This window comes from Entelurus aequoreus, linkage group LG05 (assembly GCF_033978785.1).
Source record: "Entelurus aequoreus isolate RoL-2023_Sb linkage group LG05, RoL_Eaeq_v1.1, whole genome shotgun sequence".
NCBI classification, from domain to species: Eukaryota; Metazoa; Chordata; class Actinopteri; order Syngnathiformes; family Syngnathidae; genus Entelurus; species Entelurus aequoreus.
In genome coordinates, this window is record NC_084735.1 from 42,525,871 (window position 1) to 42,545,200 (window position 19,330).

Consider the following 19,330-nt stretch of genomic DNA (forward strand, 5'->3'; position numbering starts at 1 on the left):
TTTTTAATAGATATTTTAATATTCTAAAAATATAATTACTATTAAAATATCTATCCTTGGCCAAAATTATATATTTCATATCGTATATCGCATAACTCAGGATGTATCTGATATATAATATATACTGTATATATATATATATATATATATATATATATATATATATATACACATACATATATATATGTATATGTATATATATATATATATATATATATATATATATATATACACATACATATATATATATATATATATATATATATATATATATATATATATATATATATATATATATATATATATATATATATATATATACAGTATATATTATATATCAGATACATCCTGAGTTATGCGATATACGATATATATATATATATATATATATATATATATATATATATATATATATATATATATATATATATATATATATATATATATATATACTGTATCTGCTCAGGATGCCACCCGAACGCCTCCCTAGGGAGGTGTTTAGGGCACGTCCGACCGGCAGGAGGCCACGGGGAAGACCCAGGACACGTTGGGAAGATTATGTCTCCCGGCTGGCCTGGGAACGCCTCGGGATCCCCCGGGAGGAGCTGGACGAAGTGGCTGGGGAGAGGGAAGTCTGGGCTTCTCTGCTTAGGCTGCTGCCCCCGTGACCCGACCTCGGATAAGCAGAAGAAAATGGATGAATGGATGGATATCGCATAACCTCTAATTTTGTATATAGAGAAATGTAAATGGCTAATTTATACCATATGACTGACAACCAGTTCAGGGTGTACTCTGCCTTTTTCCCAAAATCAGCTGGGATAGGTTTAAGATGTCCACAACCCTTAGCAGGATAAGTGTTATTTTAATTTGCAATGTGCTCCACAGGACTGACCGAACACGTGCTGTGTATAACATGCTGCACTCTTTTCTTTACAGAGAGCGTGACAGAAGTGAGGACAAACATTTACGTGACAAGCTTCGGGCCAGTGTCAGATACAGATATGGTGAGTATTATTCTCTTTTAAACTATAAATTGGTGTTAAATGTATGCAATATTTTAAACATCAAGGGAATGTATGAGGTATACTTTCTCCGATAATAAAACAACATATTGCATTTAATCTAGTCAGAGTCTACAAAGATGTGTAAATTAGTATATAAAAGTAGTGTAGCTAGAAAGAGGATATTTTATGACCACTACAGTTGCTAATGTGATTTGCAGCAACAAAACACATCACTGCTCAATAAAAACACATTTATTTAAAAAGATAAATAAATAAATACATGGACTGTCCAAACTGCACAAACTTTTTGCAAGTGAAATTCCATGAGGTATTTAAGAGCCTGTGGTTAAGTGTTTTTAAACATCAGGCACAGAAATGGTTAATTATTTGTCCCGGGACCTTATGCAGCATTTGATATATTTGATCATGCAGCTCTAATTGACCACCTTGGGCTAAGGAAGTGTTTCTAGTTCAGCTAAGAGCTGTCTCCACATCTTATATGATGTAGTAAGATTAGTGGGCTTTGGAGTTCTTTGGTCTTGCATGAGGTCTTGTTTCACTTTCTAACAAGAATCCACACAAAGTGCTGTGGTGTAGTTCAGGGCTGTCAAAGTCAAACTTTACACAAATCCACAAGGATCTCTTCAAATAGACAGCTCACTAGCAATAATTACAGTGGCTGAGTAGGTGTGGTAAGTCTTTAGAAAGCTTTCCCTTTCTTTCATTAAAGGGGTATTTGCAGGAGATTATGTAAAAGTTAGTTCTTACTATTGTCAAGATGTCATTGGGTGTAAAAGTCTCCAGGCAAGTTTAAAATACTTTAGAGACGTGTACTTGTTATCAAGTTCATGTGGAAAATAAATTCCATATGTGTGCTTGACCTTTAAATACTTAAAATTAGGAATGTCAAAATTACCAATTATCATGTGATTAATCACAAAAACTTGTCGCTTTAATCATGGACACATTTAGATTAATCGTGCAATTTATTTTGCCCGTATACAAGTTATTTTGCCTTAACCGTTATACGGTCAGTTATCAGATCAATGCATACGTCAGTGCTAAAATGAGTGCGCTCGCTGGCAAATTTCAGTCCAAAATACAGCCTGAAAGAACTTCAGATCAAACTCTTACCAGGTTTTGTGCAAATAAACGACATTAATCCAAGTACAACATTTAAAAATGTTCCTGGATGACATTCTGACAATAAAATTGCATTTGTGTACACATATTGGGTTACTTTCTTAAGCAAATTTTAAATATGCTTAATCACGATTATTCCAATTTCCAAAATGTGATTAATATGATGAAAGAAATTAATCATTTGACAGCCCTACTTCAAATACTTAATCTTTAATTATTGTACAGAAGATACTATTTGTGCATGCATAACATTAGATGGACTCAATTTATGAGACTTTTCATGCTGTGTTCATCAGATCACAGCTTGAGGACATTGGGTCATGAGAATATGTTAGTTCTCTTATCACAATAGAAAGTACTTCTTTTTTTCAGCAGATTCACCTTTGGGGCTTTCTGGGCTCACAATTTTGCCCTGATCTTGTATTGTCTTCGCATGGTCTATTTTAACAAAAGCATGATCAATGGTTTAATACTACAACATAGAGTTGGTATGTGGGGTAGGTAGGAATGGTGTGGTTGGTTTAAGACAGCGCACTGTGCAGTATCCACACATTTTTGCAGGAATTTTTTTTGCAGTCTTAAATGTCTAATTTTACAGGGGAATTGCAGTCTTAAATGACTAATTTTACAGGGGCATTCCCCCAAAATCGCAATGAAATTTTAGTTCCTAAACAGATTTGTAATAACTTTTAAATGGATTTGGTGCTGTGTTCGATCTGAAAATTTATTTGGATGGAGTTTGCTCAGGAGGTAGAGCGGGTTTTCATGTCAACAGAGTTTTCCGGTTTTAATTACGCATCCTCAATCCCAGCCATTACTGTTGTACCTTTGGGCAAGACACTTCCTTACATTGCCCTGAGGGTCGGACACACATGGATGCTTTTTTGACCTACGACCCAGATCTGGTTCTCTGGCGCTGCACGTGGCTGCCCATGAGTTCAATTTGGAGACAAATGTTGCTGTGCATGTGACAAAATAATGATATTGTAGAGCAGGGGTCACCAACCTTTTTGAAACCAAGGGCTACTTCTTGGGTACTGATTAATGCGAAGGGCTACCAGTTTGATAACCACTTAAATAAATTGCCAGAAGTAGCCAACTTGCTCAATTTACCTTTAACTCTGTTATTATTAATAATTAATGATATTTATCTTTGTGGAAACACTGATCATCTTAATGATTTCTCACAATAAATATATATAGAAACAGATAAATATCAATATGCAACACTTTATTTTTATATTTTCTCTAAGTGCACATTTTTCAAATTGAACATTTTCAAATGATGACTTCTAAGACAGTCTTGTGAAATCACAATATCCCATTTTAACTAGCTAGCCACTAACATGTTTTAACAAATCATGAATTACTTTGCACCATGTTTGTACAAATAATAACTCATGTAAAATACAAAAGTAAACTCTCAAATTTTTAAATCATGTCACACTTTGAACTGGACACCAAATCTGTTATCTGTTTCTTTGTCAGTTAGTGGGAAGCCTGGCATTGCATGCTGTTAACTAGTGTGTTGTACTCTGGTGTGTAACTTGACACTGCAACTCTGAGTGAGTCTTGCAGATGTGCATCAGTGAGGCGTGTTCTGTGTTTGTTCTTGATGAAGTTCATGTCACAAAAGGCTGATTCACAAAGATAAGATTTTTCCTCATTGTTTGCGGAACCTTCTTAATCTTTTGGACATATTTTCACAGCAATCTGGCCTTAAGCTTAATTATGATAAATGTAAAATGTTAAGGATCGGAAATCTAAAGGGAACGTCCTTTCGAATGGAATGCAAAGTGCCTGTTTTGTGGACAGATGGACCAGTTAACATACTTGGTGTTGTTGTCCCAGAAAATCTGGAAGATCTAGGCTCAGTAAAGTATGATAATCGACTAAGAAAGCTGGACAAAATTATGCAATTATGGAAAGGGAAATCCCTAACCTTGTATGGTAAAATGTCTATTGCCAACTCGTTAATTATTCCTCAATTTATTTATTTGTTTTTGTCATTACCAGCTCCATCACAAAACTTGTTTAAGATTTATGAGCGGAGGGTCTTCGATTTTGTCTGGAACGGCAAACCAGAAAAGATTAAAAGAAAGGTTTTGTACAAAGAGTATGAATATGGGGGCCTGAAACTTCTCAACCTTGAAGCTATGTGTCTGTCTTTAAAAGCATCAATTGTTCCAAAGATGTATTTAAACATTGAGTGGTACACAAATGTCCTGTTGGACAAAAAACATGTACTGTATCAAAAGAAATTGTATCCTTTTTTACAAGTGATCCCCTCCCAGAGAGTCTGCTGGGAAACATGGCGGGGTTCATAAAGGAAACAATCCACTCATAGTGGTGTTTTCAATTTTATGTGCCAGAAAAAAGACGATATTTTGCAGCAGTTAATATGGATGAACTCTAATATTGTAATAGATGGAAAGCCTTTCTTTTGGAAAAATATGTTTGAAAGAGGAATCATTTTTGTCAATGATATTATCAATGAGAATGGTAAAATTATGAAGTATGATGAATTTAGAGCTATGTATGGTGATGCTTGCTCAAGCTTTTCATTTTATCAACTAACTGGAGTAATTGGGAAAAGATGGAAACAAACAATTAATTATGGAACTACTAAATTATTAGTTTGTAAACCTCTAATAAGAAATTCTAGTTGGCAAAAAGGAACTAAAATGAATAGAAAAATATATAATTTGTATTTAATAAAGAAATCTTTGAAGGCTGCCTCATACAACACAAATGGAAAATGGGAGGACTTTTTTGACTGCCCGTTGCCATGGGATGCCATATTCAAACTAATCTATAAAACCATTATCGATGTGCAAAATTGTTATTTTCAAATTAAAATTATTTATTACTTCTTACCCAAAGGGAAAATGTTAAAATTATGGAATATGACAGAGTCAGATGATTGCCGATTTTGTTGTCAGGAGCCTGAATCCACCCTGCATTTGTTTTGGTATTGTCATATTGTGTCTTTGTTTTGGGTGGAAGTTGAAAAAATGTGTTTAAGGATTGGTTTGTTTATGAAGCTTGATGTGGTTTCTGTTATTTTAGGAGAGTTCATTGACAATCATGATTTAGTCAATTTAATTATAGTACTCGGTAAAATGTTTATTTTTAAGGCCAAAAACAGATATTCACTTAGTATTACTTTCTTTAAAACATTTATTCAGTATTTTCTAACTTTAGAAAGTTACATGGTTGAAAACGATAATGATGCCAAAAAACATTTAAAAAAAAGATGAGAAGTCCTCAAAGGCTTATTTTGAAAGTATAATTATGTTTATAGATTATATGATATCTGTTGTTGTGTTCCCTAATTTGAGTGACCTGGACATAATCTGGACTGTACATAAATGCTTATTTTGAAAATGTAATTTTGTTTATAAATTATATGCAATCTGTTGTGTTCCCTAATTTTTTTCTGTGTACATGAATGAAGGTGTGTGTTGCTGAGTCCGACTTGGACATTATCTGGACTGGGCCTGGTTTAAAAAACCCTTTAAACAAATCTAATTTCATTGACAACCTGGTCTGTTGAAGATAAGGCCCTTTTTTTAAAAATAAAATAAAATAAGATAAATAAATAAAAAACATTTTCTTGGATAAAAAAGAAAGTAAAACAATATAAAAATAATTACATAAAAAATAGTAATTAATGAAAATGTTAGTGGACCAGCAGCCTATACAATCATGTGTGCTTCAGGGACTGTGTCCCTTGCAGATGTGTTGTCTATGTTGTGGGAACCAGAATATTGGTAGCAGAAAGAAATAACCCCTTTTGGATGAGTGTGCATGGGGGAGGTTGTTTGGGTTGATGCACTGATTGAAAGTGTATCTTGTGTTTTTTCTATGTAGATTTAATTTAAAAAAAAAAAAAAATGTTTTTTTTACATTTTTTTTTTACATTTTTTTTTTATTTTTTTATTTTTTTTAGAACAGGCCCGCGGGTGACTCATCTGGTCCTTACGGGCGACCTGGTGCCCGCGGGCACCGCGTTGGTGACCCCTGTTGTAGACCAATTTTAGACACGTTGGGTCGTGTGCAATGAGGAAGGATTAACAGCTCCCAAAAGCTTGTAAGATCGTGTCAGAAAATGGGTCGGCTTGGACTATTTTATAGAGTTGAAGCAGACACTAGATTTTCCAAGCTCAAACCATATAATGAAGGATGTTTCTGCTTATATGTGCCTGTCTTCGTTTTTGGCACAGATGTTAAAGAAAGCTTGTTGCTAAATGTGAAGCATTCTTTATTGCTTTAGCATTCTGAGTCAAGTATCCTGGGGACGGCGTGGCGAAGTTGGGAGAGTGGCCGTGCCAGCAATCTGAGGATTACTGGTTCAATCCCCACCTTCTACCATGCTAGTCGTGTCCGTTGTGTCCTTGAGCAAGACACTTCACGCTTCAACCAAATGACTCTGGCAGATCACATCATCAGTTCATGTTCATAGACTTAGATTGGTCAGCGCTAACCAATCTAAGTTTATTGGTTAGATCTGACCAATCTAAGTCTATGAACATGAACTGATGAAGCTTGCTTGGATGAGAGGCAAAATGTCTAAGACAAACTGAACAGTCCATTTGCGATCGATTGATTGCCTTGAGAATACAATGACCTTGATGAATGACAACATCCACAGACAGGACATCAACTGGATTTCCGCTATGATGTGGGCGCCTGTGGGGAAGGGCAGGAAGACCACCTGGAAGAGAACAGTAGAAAAGGAGGAGTCTGCTGGTTGGATAGCATGGAACGAAGTGAGGGCTACGTGTTGTGAAAGTAGCATGTGGAGGCATTATTTGCCACCAAGAATGAAGTGGATAAGTAGAATAAAATGATTCCCAAAATCCACAGTTTGCTAACCATTTTAAACACACACTAGCGACACCTATAGGGCTTAAGATGAGCAGCAACAACAAGTGAGCACTGTTACATTGACAATGTTGGAATTTAAAAGTCATTTATAAGATTGTACAACACATGCTCAGCTTTAGGGATACAACCTTTGATGATATTACCCCAGTGACAAGCCATTGTAGCCCAAAGGTACTTTTAGTTCTGAGAAAGTGTTTATGCATCAATTTGTTTCTAGGCGAGACATAGGGCCATCATTTTCTAACATGCTCGCATACTGTCTGTAAATTGGATGATTCAATATCGCTGATCACTGCACAGCCAAGTCTCACTGTGGCCCTGGGCAACACTACTTCTTTTCTCCATGAGCACATAAACACTACATTAAGGCTTCAAGGATTCTCTTTTAACTTCTTCCACAGTCACAGCTCAAAAGATGCACCACAATAAGTAAGGAAGTGTATTTTTGCACTTTGCTCAAAAAACATGACATTAGTGTTGTGTATTGCATCTGTCAGATTATACCGAAACAATGGTTTGTCACAAGCGTAGAAACTGGCCATTGAGCAGAGAATTAAATTAAAATGATGTTTTCACATAAGGCCAGATTGAGTAAGTAGGACTTGACTGTGGAGTTCAATAATGAGCAGTATAAATTGCTGAAATTAGTACTCATTTCCAAAAGGGAGGGCAACTGCTTAGTGATTGGATGTTGTGTAAATGTAACGAGGACTACAAATGAGCGAAGCAGTTGGCCACATTTCCTGAGCTGGTAAACAAATGGTAATGTCCGTAATGAGTTATTTTTAACATTCCATATTTGATTGAAGTGCATCTGGCTGTTAACACGGAGTGTTCTGGCACTTGCGGAGAAATAAATAGTAAATGGAGAATAGGTCATCATTTGTTTTTCAAAGTCGTGATGAAAAAGAAATTGTCAGGCTTCAACACTCAGACTTAAATGTCAACTTGGAAATGTTATTTTAAGCGTTGCTGTACTACTTTAAAAAATGAAAAGCCATTTTGTTCTTGAATTAAAGATTGCTTGGCTACCTGAAAATCAGTGGCACTTTCAGGAACAATCATAGGACAGGAAATGGTCCTTAAACCAAATGTTTTTAGATAGGGTATAGACCTTTCTGTAAGTGAAAATGTCAACTTGTTAATGTGACTACTGTACATGTGAAGATTCACCCTCAAGGGGGCTATGAATGACAGTACTACATGGGGAAAAAATGCATCTAATAGCGGTGAGTTAGCCCTCCTAAATCCACACCGTGCCAGGCATCAAAATCTTGGAGAAATTGTTAAAAATGAGCTGTTTTAGACACTATCTATATCCTATTTCCTAAAGATCTTTCTTTGACACGTACTGTTTATCCACTGGTCCAATTACCCATCTCTGTATGCTCAAATGCCCCAGAAATGTCTTTGTTTCTCAGCCAAAGCCTTCACTGAAACCCCAATACACCACGCCCAACATTACTCTTTAAAAAAAAATCTAACTTCATTACAGGAATGAAAGCGGAATATTCAGCAAACAACTAAGGCATAAGGGTTGTTCCAAGTCAGAGCAATGAGCTCAGCATTTACGACCATGGCACATCTCTGCAGTGCATCAGACCAAGACCGAGAATGTAGGTTACGATCTTGACACTGATCTCCACTAAGTAGGCAAGGGTGTGCTCCTTCATCTCTTGCCTTGCCATTCTTACTTCCGCTTTCTATGTACTAGAGGATTTTGTGCGTACTATCTGGCTGTCAACATGAAGACACATGTAGCACCCCTACTGTAGGATAGCAGGTTAGTACAACAATTAAGATTGCTAGGTTCTTGGCAGTATAATTGAGAGACTCGCAATGAGACGTTACGTACTTAGTGGACCACACAACAACTGCTGGCAAATTTATTGCACAATAATAAACAATAACACATGAACAGTGTGCTTTTTAAATTGAAAATACCCCCCAAAAATAAAATAAAAATAGACCTCTGTTGCAAAAATCAAAAGTAGCAAAATAGAAGAAATGTCCTTTTTAAATTGTCCTTTCAAAAATGTAACTCTACCCGGGTAGTAATGAATTGAACACTGTCGATATTCCTTGGTTGGGAATCCTTAGTTCTATTGTAATCCGTTATTCCATACTGATTCGGTTCGATACTTGCGACTCTGATGGTGGATCAGTTCAGTTATAGGTCACTGCAGAGTGTGGAGACCGATGCAGCTGGCCACACCACATCCAAACGCTCCCTCTCCGCAGACTCTCACTCACTGGGACTGGCTCGCCATCATAACTCAAGTCCAGCTTGGAACCAGACTTCAGGATCATACAAAAAAACAATCTGCACATAGCAGTACAGAATGTAATCAGTTAGAATACTCTTTTTACTCTTAGTTCTCTTCCATATGGTACCATATTAACTTCAATTTTAAATCAATAAACACAGTTACTCATTTTAACCATTTAGTTATGGACATATGAATACTGGTCGGTTCACACTGTACTCCATATAAGTCTGTAAGACTTTAAAGGCCTACTGAAACCCACTACTACCGACCACGCAGTCTGATAGTTTATATATCAATGATGAAATCTTAACATTGAAACACATGCCAATACGGCCGGGTTAACTTATAAAGTGCAATTTTAAAATTCCCGCCACACTTCCGGTTGAAAATCTCCTTTGGATATGATTTATGCGCGTGATGTCATAAAATGCATGGAAGTGTTTGGGCCCTATTGGACACAATACACAAAGCTCTGTTTTCTTCGACAAAATTCCACAGTATTTTGGACATCTGTGTTGGTGAATCTTTTGCAATTTGTTTAATGAACAATGGAGGCTGCAAAGAAGAACGTTGTAGGTGGGATCGATCGGTGCCTTAGCGGCTAAGTACAATACTTACAGCAACACAACAAGGACTACTTACCCTGATAGAAGACGCCTAGCTGATGCTTGCCGCCAAACCCACGGATGAAGTCCTTCGTCGCGCCGTTGATCGCTGGAACGCAGGTGAGCACGGCTGTTGATGGGAAGATGAGGGCTGGCTGGCGTAGGTGGAGCGCTAATGTTTTATCATAGCTCTGTGAGTTCCGGCTGCTAAGTTGCTAAATTAGTCTTAGCGTCGTTAGCAACAGCATTGTTAAGCCTTACCAGGCTGAGAATTTTTAACCGTGCCCACACAGCAAAAACACTCCGCGGCGGATCCCCCGCGCAGGTATCGCGCTTTCCGGAACGGAACCGCGAAACGGACCAGCATCGGCGTCCATTTGCACTCAGGAACATATCCGCCACGGCGGCAGGTAGCGGATCCGCCGTGGCGGCGCGCTGAATGCGCTCCGCACCCATGATCAAAGCCTTATTTCTGCGGCGGGTGCGCCGTGACGGCGCGCTGCATCCACTCCGCACCCAAGATCAAAGCCTAACCTCCCGCCGCGGACCAGCAACGGACTCATAAAAACCCTGGCTCATCTGGCCGTTTTGGACCCCTTTATCTTATTTTCAAAATCCCTTCTGTTCTTGCTGTAGGATAAAATAGGAAACTAAAAAATTCACTAAGCCCTACTACAGCAATATAGGCTTACATATGCATTGCCTTGTATTTTTAAACTAACAATATTGTCAATAGGCAGAAACAGAAAATGGTCAATTCACTCTATAAAGTAAATATATATAATATATATTTAAAAAGTAAATATACATATTTAATCTATTAGGCTACAACTTCAAGGAAACGCTGCTCCATGCACAGCTAACATATCAGAAAATGAATAACTGGTGAATGACAAGAAGTCCAATAAAAGGTTGTTTATTTATACATATACATCTCTATTCCTCCTGAGGAGGTGGAAGCGGGACTCGTCTCCTCGTTGCCCGATCCCCCGCCAAGTTGAACCACCTGATGGCGTGTTTGGTGACCTCAGCGTCCGTGGCTGACCTTGTCAACACATTTTTACTCACAGCACCTGTAATCAAACAAGATTACAAGACAGATACGTTTATGTTTATGGTAGGAAGCATCCAAAGCCAAGTATGCTTACACAATACAAAATATGTGATAGGTATTAAGGAGATTACATTTGAAAAAAAAAACATGACTTAAAGTTACTGGAGGTGGTTAAAATAAGGTGCGTAAACTATGAATTTGTGATCAGGGTATAGGTGTGCAATATCAATATCGTTATTTGGTTCCTTGATCATAGTACTTGTTGGATGACGGCGGGGGGTTGGGGGTGGGGGGCATAAATAAATATCCATAACCCAACTTTGGGAGGTTGACATTGTTTTCTTATTATATTTGTACTATCATTCTATGTTTGTATTCGTGTAGGCCAGGGGTGTCCAAAGTGCAAATGACCTGCAGCCCATTTGCGGGCTGCAGGTCATTTTTTAACGGCCCCAGGGCACATTTTTAAAAAATATGATCGAAATAAATAAAAAACATTAAAAGTGGTATTTAAAGAGCAAACAGGTGAAATGTAACACGAACATGTAGCAATGTTTACTCTAATCACACAAAGCTGCCATGTAGGCTGTTTCTTTCTTTAAAAAATAATAATGAATCAAAATCAATGTCATTATGAAATATTGACCTATTCAAGGCTTAAGAAGTTTACCTTCGCAATCAGCTGGTCTTGGTTGTGCTTAATAGTTTCCAGCAGGCTAAGGATGTGGATTACCTCAGGCGCTGTTGACAAACAGCAGTATAAAATTAACATGTTTCAGTGTTTATCCTCATTACTCATAATCCTGACATTAGCTATTGACCTTAGTTAATGACAAAAGTTATTGACAAAGTTTGAAGAAAATATGTGATTGCTTGTGAATTTGAATTTTTTCCAAAATTTGTGGCACAGAATGACCATCCGGTATTTGTCAGTTATTGCTCACCAGAGCAGGAAATGTTGTCGGCCATTCTTCCCCCTCGCCATGTTGGCCTGTAGGCCAGGCTGGATCCAGGCTCCTCTGTCTGCCACATGTTGAGGGCTGCTGGTGAGGGGGGTGGAGGGAGTCGAGGAGGGACTGCCGTTCCTAGTGAGGTGGGCATTGTGAGAGAGCCATCAGTTAACCATGACTGGTAATACCCAAGGGGCCTATCTATACACTAATATTTCAGAGATCAGTCCCTACCTTGTGTAACTCTCTGCATGTTTAATGCAGGTGCTGGTGAAGGCATATGAATGCGTCCTTCCCCATGGTGAGGTGCTAAGGGAGATAAATTGGTATTAAATGGTTGTGATCTGTTAACCATGGTTACTGGATGCTGAGATATTATTTCAGAGATCAATCTTTACCTAGAAAGTTATCTACAGTTGAGGAGTCGAGTTAACAAGTACTCATGACTCTTGCTGGCACTCGGCGAGATGGTGGAGCTGGGAGAAGGGATACAAGGAGAGGGGAATATCTTTAGCACTAAGAATGTTAACCATATCTTTTGGTGGTTTTGTTGTTTTCGATGTTAAGAGATTATTCCTTACTCTGCCTGTGCAATTGGCTTGCCAACCCCAGAGATGTGAGGTCACTATTTCCCGGGTCTTCTTCGCTATCATCTGAGTCCCCGAGACGATGGCTGTTGGGTAACCATATCATTAGGATTATTGCAATACCAAAATTGCCACATATACATATAGTACAAGCATCTCTGGTCTATTTTTGAATGCTACCGGAAATAACCTTCCTATTACTGTAGAAACATGACAAAAACAAGACGGAACACACTTACACTGGCTTCCTGTTCCTTTTTTCTGGCAGCTCCTCGTTCTCTGCCTCAGATTGCAGGTCTGAGGTGTCGCAGCCCTTTCCATATTGTTGCATTATTTTTAATGCGTCTTTGTAGTTGTCTAAAATTGAATATGTTAAAATGAACATGAGTTTCAAATTAGCTGTAGAGCTGAACAGAATATTATTATTATTGATGATGATAAATCAGGTCTCTCTCTTACAAGAGACCTGGTCAGAACATAGACACAATAGGTTATTCCAAGCATAAAGAGAAGCAACTATGACGTTATTTTTAAACAAGAAGATTATGAATTTGCATACCACAAGTTCGGACAACAGAAACGTCAAATCTTGGCCAGTTTGGCTCATGCTGCTCCTCATTTAAAGCTGCCCTTTCAATTCTGTCGGTGTTTTTATAGCTGGGCCAGAAAACCATCCTATCATCATACCATCCACTTGGGACAACCGCAATGTCCCTGTTCATTATAAATTTAATCAGATGAAAAGGCACCCTTAATGTAGAAAGAAAGAAAAGGGGTATTTATTCATCGTCAAAGGAACAACGTGGACAAAAGCATGCACAGGTGTTAGTGTATACAAATAAGCAAGTAAGATGAGCTGAGATTTTACCTGAATGGTGCCCCAAGGTGGTAAGAACTATAAGAAAGGTAAAAGTACAGGTCATAATAGTCAGAACTTCAGCTCAATCGTAAAGTAGGGTTTGAAATTATGGGTGTAGTGTATACAGAGATCAGTCCCTACCTTGTGTAACTCTCTGCATGTTTAATGCAGGTGCTGGTGAAGGCATATGAATACATCCTTCCCCATGGTGAGGTGCTAAGGGAGATAAATTGGTATTAAATGGTTGTGATCTGTTAACCATGGTTACTGGATGCTGAGATATTATTTTGGAGATCAGTCTTTACCTAGAAAGTTATCTCCAGTTGAGGAGTCGAGTTGACAAGTACTCATGACTCTTGCTGGCACTCAGCGAGACGGTGGAGCTGGGAGAAGGGATACAAGGAGAGGAGAATATCTTTAGCACTAAGAATGTTAACCATATCTTTAATAGTAATGTGGTGGTTTCGTCTACATCGCTAAATATATCCTGTGGTGTACCTCAGGGATCAATATAGGACCTAAATTATTCAATGTCTAGATAATTGACATATGTAAAGTTACAAAAGATTTAAAGTTAGTATTATTTGCGGATGATACAACAGCGTTTTGTTCAGGAGAGAACACACAGAAGATAATACAAATAATAACAGAAGAAATTAACAAATTAAAAAGATGGTTTGACAAAAACAGACTATCTTTGAATCTCAGTAAAACTAAAATAATGCTATTTGGTAACAGTAGAAGAGAAAGTCAAACTCAAATACAAGTAGACGGAATAGAAATTGAAAGAGTAAATGAAACCAAATGTCTAGGTATAATGATTGATGATAAATTGAACTGGAAATCTCAAGTAAAAAATATACAACATAAAGTAGCAAGAAACACGTCAATAATGAATAAAGCAAAACATGTTCTAGACAAAAAATCACTTCATATTCTCTACTGTTCACTAGTGTTACATATCTGAGTTATTGTGTAGAAATATGGGGAAATGATTACAAAAGTACACTTCATTCATTAACGGTGTTACAAAAAAGATCAGTTAGAATAATATATAATGTTGGATATAGAGAACACACAAATCCTTTATTTATTGAATCAAAGATACTGAAATTCCACGACATAGTGAATTTGCAAACAGCTAAAATTATAAACAAAGCAAGCTATAACCTGCTACCCAAGAATATACAACAATTCTTCTCAAAAAAAGAGGAGAAAAATCATCTTAGAGAGAAATGTAATTTAAAACATTTGTACGCACGTACAACACTTAAGACCTTCAATATATCAGTATGTGGAATTAAATTATGGAATGCATTAAGCAAAGCAATCAAACAATGTACTAATATGATCAATTATTTATGCTTACATGTGGAAATAATAATAATAATAGTAAATAAAATAATAATAATAAAAAAAGGTAAATAAAGCATAAAATAGTCTCTAATAAATTAATTAAATAAAAAACAGCATATAAAATATATACATCAGCAAATAACAAAAATATAGATCAAGAAAAAGGATCCTTAATATGTGTAGCAATTTGTCCCACTCACATCACCTCATTTTATATTTTTTTCTACAATTAACTATGCCAAAAAACACATAGACATACCTTTTTTTTTGTAATGGAAACAAAAACAACATGGCGTCACACACAGCTAGTCCACAGTAAACAGGATCTCGAGCTCCACTAAAGAACAAAGAAAGAAATAATACACACTCATATTAATAGCAAAGAACGGCTGTTTCCACTCTGTTAACGTTACGTTGTTATAACGAAGTAATAGCGACCTGGGCCTAAACAACACTGACAATAAAGTAATACGCTTTCGTTTCAACCAGTTGGAAATATGTGGAATGTCGTAGCATGTAACCTGCACACATTCACAGCGTCAAACAAAAGATAGCCTAAGTTAACTGTATTGAACGTTACTCACCGGCTTCACAAAACACAGATAAAAGACAATTTTACAATAGCACGGCGAAAAAATGACCGTCGTTGTGTGGGTTTTTTGACGAATAACACTCTTTTCCACTTTTCTTCGCTCGGGCCTCACCTCCCGCGTGCAGCCATTTCGAATTTTCTGAATACGTGACGTCAGACGCACGTCCCCATGCAAAGCATTCTGGGGGGCGGCGCTGGAAATAAAAGCCTTTTTTTACAGAATATAAAGTTTTACTGCTAGTCCTAATATCAAACAACGTCATTACAATCATACATAAATGATGATGGAAACACAAAGGCCGATCTTTACTGCGAATGTAGCAATAAATCAATAAATCTATACTTACGTTCGTGTTCCAGCAAAGAAAGTCCAGAGATCTTGGCTCATGCGCGTACACGCTAGTAGGCGCGTCCACGTCTGCGGGTGCAGACATTGGTCGGCTCAGCGTGCGTAGGCGGAGCCTATAACTCTAGGCGGCGCGCGCCGGTTTAGTTTGTCGCGTCCGCGTATGCGAATCAGACACGAGTCCGCTCAGGATCAGCTGTCTGACCGTACAATTTTCAGAGGCGGAGCTGTATCCTCTAGGCGGAGCCAAAACGAATGTGACAGTAACGCGGGTTGGGCGACTTGAAGGCGGATCCGTATAGCAGTCTTCTGCTGTGTGGGTGTAGTTACATGTACATGGTTTAATAGTATTTTTGCTCTTCTGTCTATCTTTCCAGTCAGGGGTTTATTTATTTTGTTTCTATCTTCATTTGAGAACGATGCTAGCACGTTAGCTCAGTAGCTAAGTGTGTCACCGATGTATTGTCTTGGAGATAAAAGTCACTTTAAATGTCCATTTCGCGTGCTCGACTCTCATTTTCAAGAGGATATAGTATCCGAGGTGGTTTAAAATACAAATCCGTGATACACAATAGAAAAAGGAGAGAGTACATAGTTCTGTGAGTTCCGGTTGCTAAGTTGCTAAATTAGCCTTAGTGTCGTTAGCAACAGCATTGTTAAGCCTTACCAGGCTGAGAATTTTTAACTGTGTAGTTACATGTACATGGTTTAATAGTATTTTTGCTCTTCTGTCTATCCTTCCAGTCAGGGGTTTATTTATTTTGTTTCTATCTTCATTTGAGAACGATGCTAGCACGTTAGCTCAGTAGCTAAGCGTGTCACCGATGTATTGTCTTTGAGATAAAAGTCACTTTAAATGTCCATTTCGCGTGCTCGACTCTCATTTTCAAGAGGATATTATATCTGAGGGGGTTTAAAATACAAATCTGTGATCTACAATAGAAAAAGGAGAGTGTGGAATCCAATGAGCCAGCTTGTACCTAAGTTACGGTCAGAGCGAAAAAAGATACGTCCATCACTGCCTCTCAAGTCCTTCACTGTAACGTACCTCATCTACGAATCTTTCATCCTCGCTCAAATTAATGGGGTAATCGTCACTTTCTCGGTCCGAATCTCTCTCGCTCCATTGTAAACAATGGGGAATTGTGAGGAATACTAGCTCCTGTGACGTCACGCTACTTCCGGTACAGGCAAGGCTTTTTTTATCAGCGAGCAAAAGTTGCGAACTTTATCGTCAATTTTCTCTACTAAATCATTTCAGCAAAAATATGGCAATATCGCGAAATGATCAAGTATGACACATAGAATGGATCTGCTATTACCGTTTAAATAAAAAAAAATCATTTCAGTAGGCCTTTAACAGCAGCATCAAATCATGAAAACTATAGTAGCTTCACCTCTTACTTAAGACGTCAATGAATGAAATTAGTTACATCCATTTAAGGATTTTTACCTTTGTATCTTTAAATTATGAACTGTGAATTATCACTTTCTAAACCATCACAAAATAAAATACATGATTTAACTGAAATCACATTTTGGTCATCATGTATTATAATGGTTATCATTTTAACTATCAATTTAATAAATAAAATGTATCAACAGTTCCCCTTTTAAGCAGCATGACAAGGGTGCTTTTAGCAGCATTGGAATGAATGCAGCTCCTCTGCTCACTGCTAAGGCTGAACACAGTAACATTAAATAAACCTCTCTTTTACACAAAACGAAAATACAATAAAGTTATCCAACTGCAATATGCTAACATGTCACAAGGCATTCTCTCAAGACATCATATTACTATAGGCTCCAGCGCCCCCCGCGACCCCGAAGGGAATAAGCGTTAGAAAATGGATGGATGGATGGTTTTGTACATGTGTCTTGTTATCAGACTCCTCTCTTTAGCGCTAACAGGATGGCTAGGCTAACAGGCTTGCTAATGTAGGCCTCACTCACAAAGTAACACTTACTGGAGTTCTCAGCAGCACAAAACACAGCAACCCGGCTCCCACTGGAACCAGGCTATCTTATGCTGCTTTTCCAACACTCGTTTTGAGAAGTGACAAGTATTTTAACGTATAAACCTTGTCTTTGCAACACAACGATATGACTCGTGCCTTCACTCTTTGACGTTCAGTGAAGGAATGTCTGGAATGACTAGGTGCATGCGACCTCTACTGGCCAACGTGTGAATAACGTGCTGCGTGCATGTGTCATAAATTTAACCCTGTAGTGACCACATGACATTGACACATCAAGTTTAACATTTTTTAAGTGACCAAAGTGACTTTGGCACACCATAGATTCGAAATTAATAATAGGAGAATATATTAGTGACACTATATTTCCATATGGGTTACACAAATATTTCCCTCCACATTCATGTTATCATGCTTGGAACCATGCAGCAGACAAATATAACATGTACCACTTTTTCTGGGCATTTTAAAAGCACTCCCGCAGTGCAATCTACAACAAAGCACATTGTTTAGCTCTTGAAGATGCTGACACTAACTGTGAGTATGCGCTGTAATGATCTAGACACAAGAAAATGCATATTGTAAGAAGTTTTTTTTCATATGTGAGATATGTTAATGATATATCTACTATATCAAAAACAAACACCATTAAACATGCTAGCTGACATCAAAATGCATCAATTGAATTTGTTTTAATCAGCCACTTAAGTAATCTAGAAGATATCAAATTAGAGAATGATATTACAAAAAAGACAATATGTCTCATAGTTGTTATTTATAACAGTCCAAATTGTTGACACACAAATGTAAATTTTCTGTCCGTCATCTGTCTTTGCAACGTGATCGCCACCTTTCTCAAAGCCATGTGTGAATAACTGGGCCAGTTTGCACGCCCAGTTAAAACCTGCTAAAATATAGATGCAAAACAGTGGCCGCAAAACAGTTTTAGGCTTGATAAATCATATTCCGAGCGCTAAACTGTTTTATTTGCATTTCCTCCGACCAGCTTTGTGGGCTTTCTAATAATCAGTATATATTATGCAATGACATGAAAACAGACATGCTAAATGGATTGTGCACTCTATGTTGCTCATATAAGAGAGGCAATCCTCTGCGCACAAGCTTAGCAGATCATCTTTGGCCCTGAGTGTATACATTGTTTTTCTGTCCTCTTAAACGGTGAGAATTTAGGTTAGGGGTCTCCAATATATTGCTCAGGAGCCGACAGACATCAAGAGAGACTGGGCATGGATTTATTAAAAACACGTCAACTGCAACTTGAATATAAATAAAGACTGCAGTTCTTCAAGACCTTAAGTGAACTGAGCTTTATTTTTTTCAACAATAGTATACTATCAATAATGCAAGTTTCTGCCCACGCGCTTGGTGACCAGTGACTTGTGTAATTGACTACCCGATTCAGATGCCATACAATGAATGACTCACAAGAACTGGAGGCAGTAAAAGGATTTGAGTTTGCCATCACTATTCTACTTCTGTACAGTATGGTTGTTCTGAAGCAATGCTAAAACAACCAATCTAATGGTGGCCTCAGACTTTGTCACTGTACTATATTCAAATTAGAGAAGTAAATATGTGCTGTAAGAATAAGTAATAATGTTATTCCGCCTTAAAATACTTGTGCAGTCCATGGATATGTAACGATAGCTCATAAGGGTTTATGCAAAAAGGTTT

General features: G+C 37.6%; 1 protein-coding gene and 1 long non-coding RNA gene across 7 annotated transcripts in view; one reads left to right on the forward strand and one right to left on the reverse strand.

Moving 5' to 3' along the window:
* gabra3 (gamma-aminobutyric acid type A receptor subunit alpha3) overlaps positions 1–19,330 on the forward strand; it is a 311,418-nt gene that overhangs the window by 195,056 nt on the left and 97,032 nt on the right. For all 4 annotated transcript variants that reach the window (XM_062048129.1, XM_062048130.1, XM_062048131.1 and 1 more), the window contains one exon: positions 940–1,007. In XM_062048129.1, the coding sequence (XP_061904113.1) occupies positions 940–1,007 (68 nt within the window). The remainder of the gene's footprint in view (positions 1–939; positions 1,008–19,330) is intronic.
* On the reverse strand, positions 10,467–17,860 carry LOC133649748 (uncharacterized). 3 transcript variants are annotated; one of them, XR_009826138.1, is made up of 13 exons: positions 17,627–17,860; positions 14,981–15,058; positions 13,671–13,748; positions 13,507–13,581; positions 13,375–13,401; positions 13,066–13,256; positions 12,746–12,863; positions 12,501–12,592; positions 12,318–12,395; positions 12,154–12,228; positions 11,914–12,054; positions 11,640–11,710; positions 10,467–10,988 (listed from the first exon to the last, which is right to left on the reverse strand). It is a non-coding gene; the product is annotated as an uncharacterized LOC133649748 (long non-coding RNA). The 3 variants fall into 3 exon arrangements; XR_009826136.1 differs by having other exon boundaries at positions 13,066–13,401; XR_009826137.1 differs by lacking the exon at positions 17,627–17,860 and adding an exon at positions 15,306–15,479 and having other exon boundaries at positions 13,066–13,401.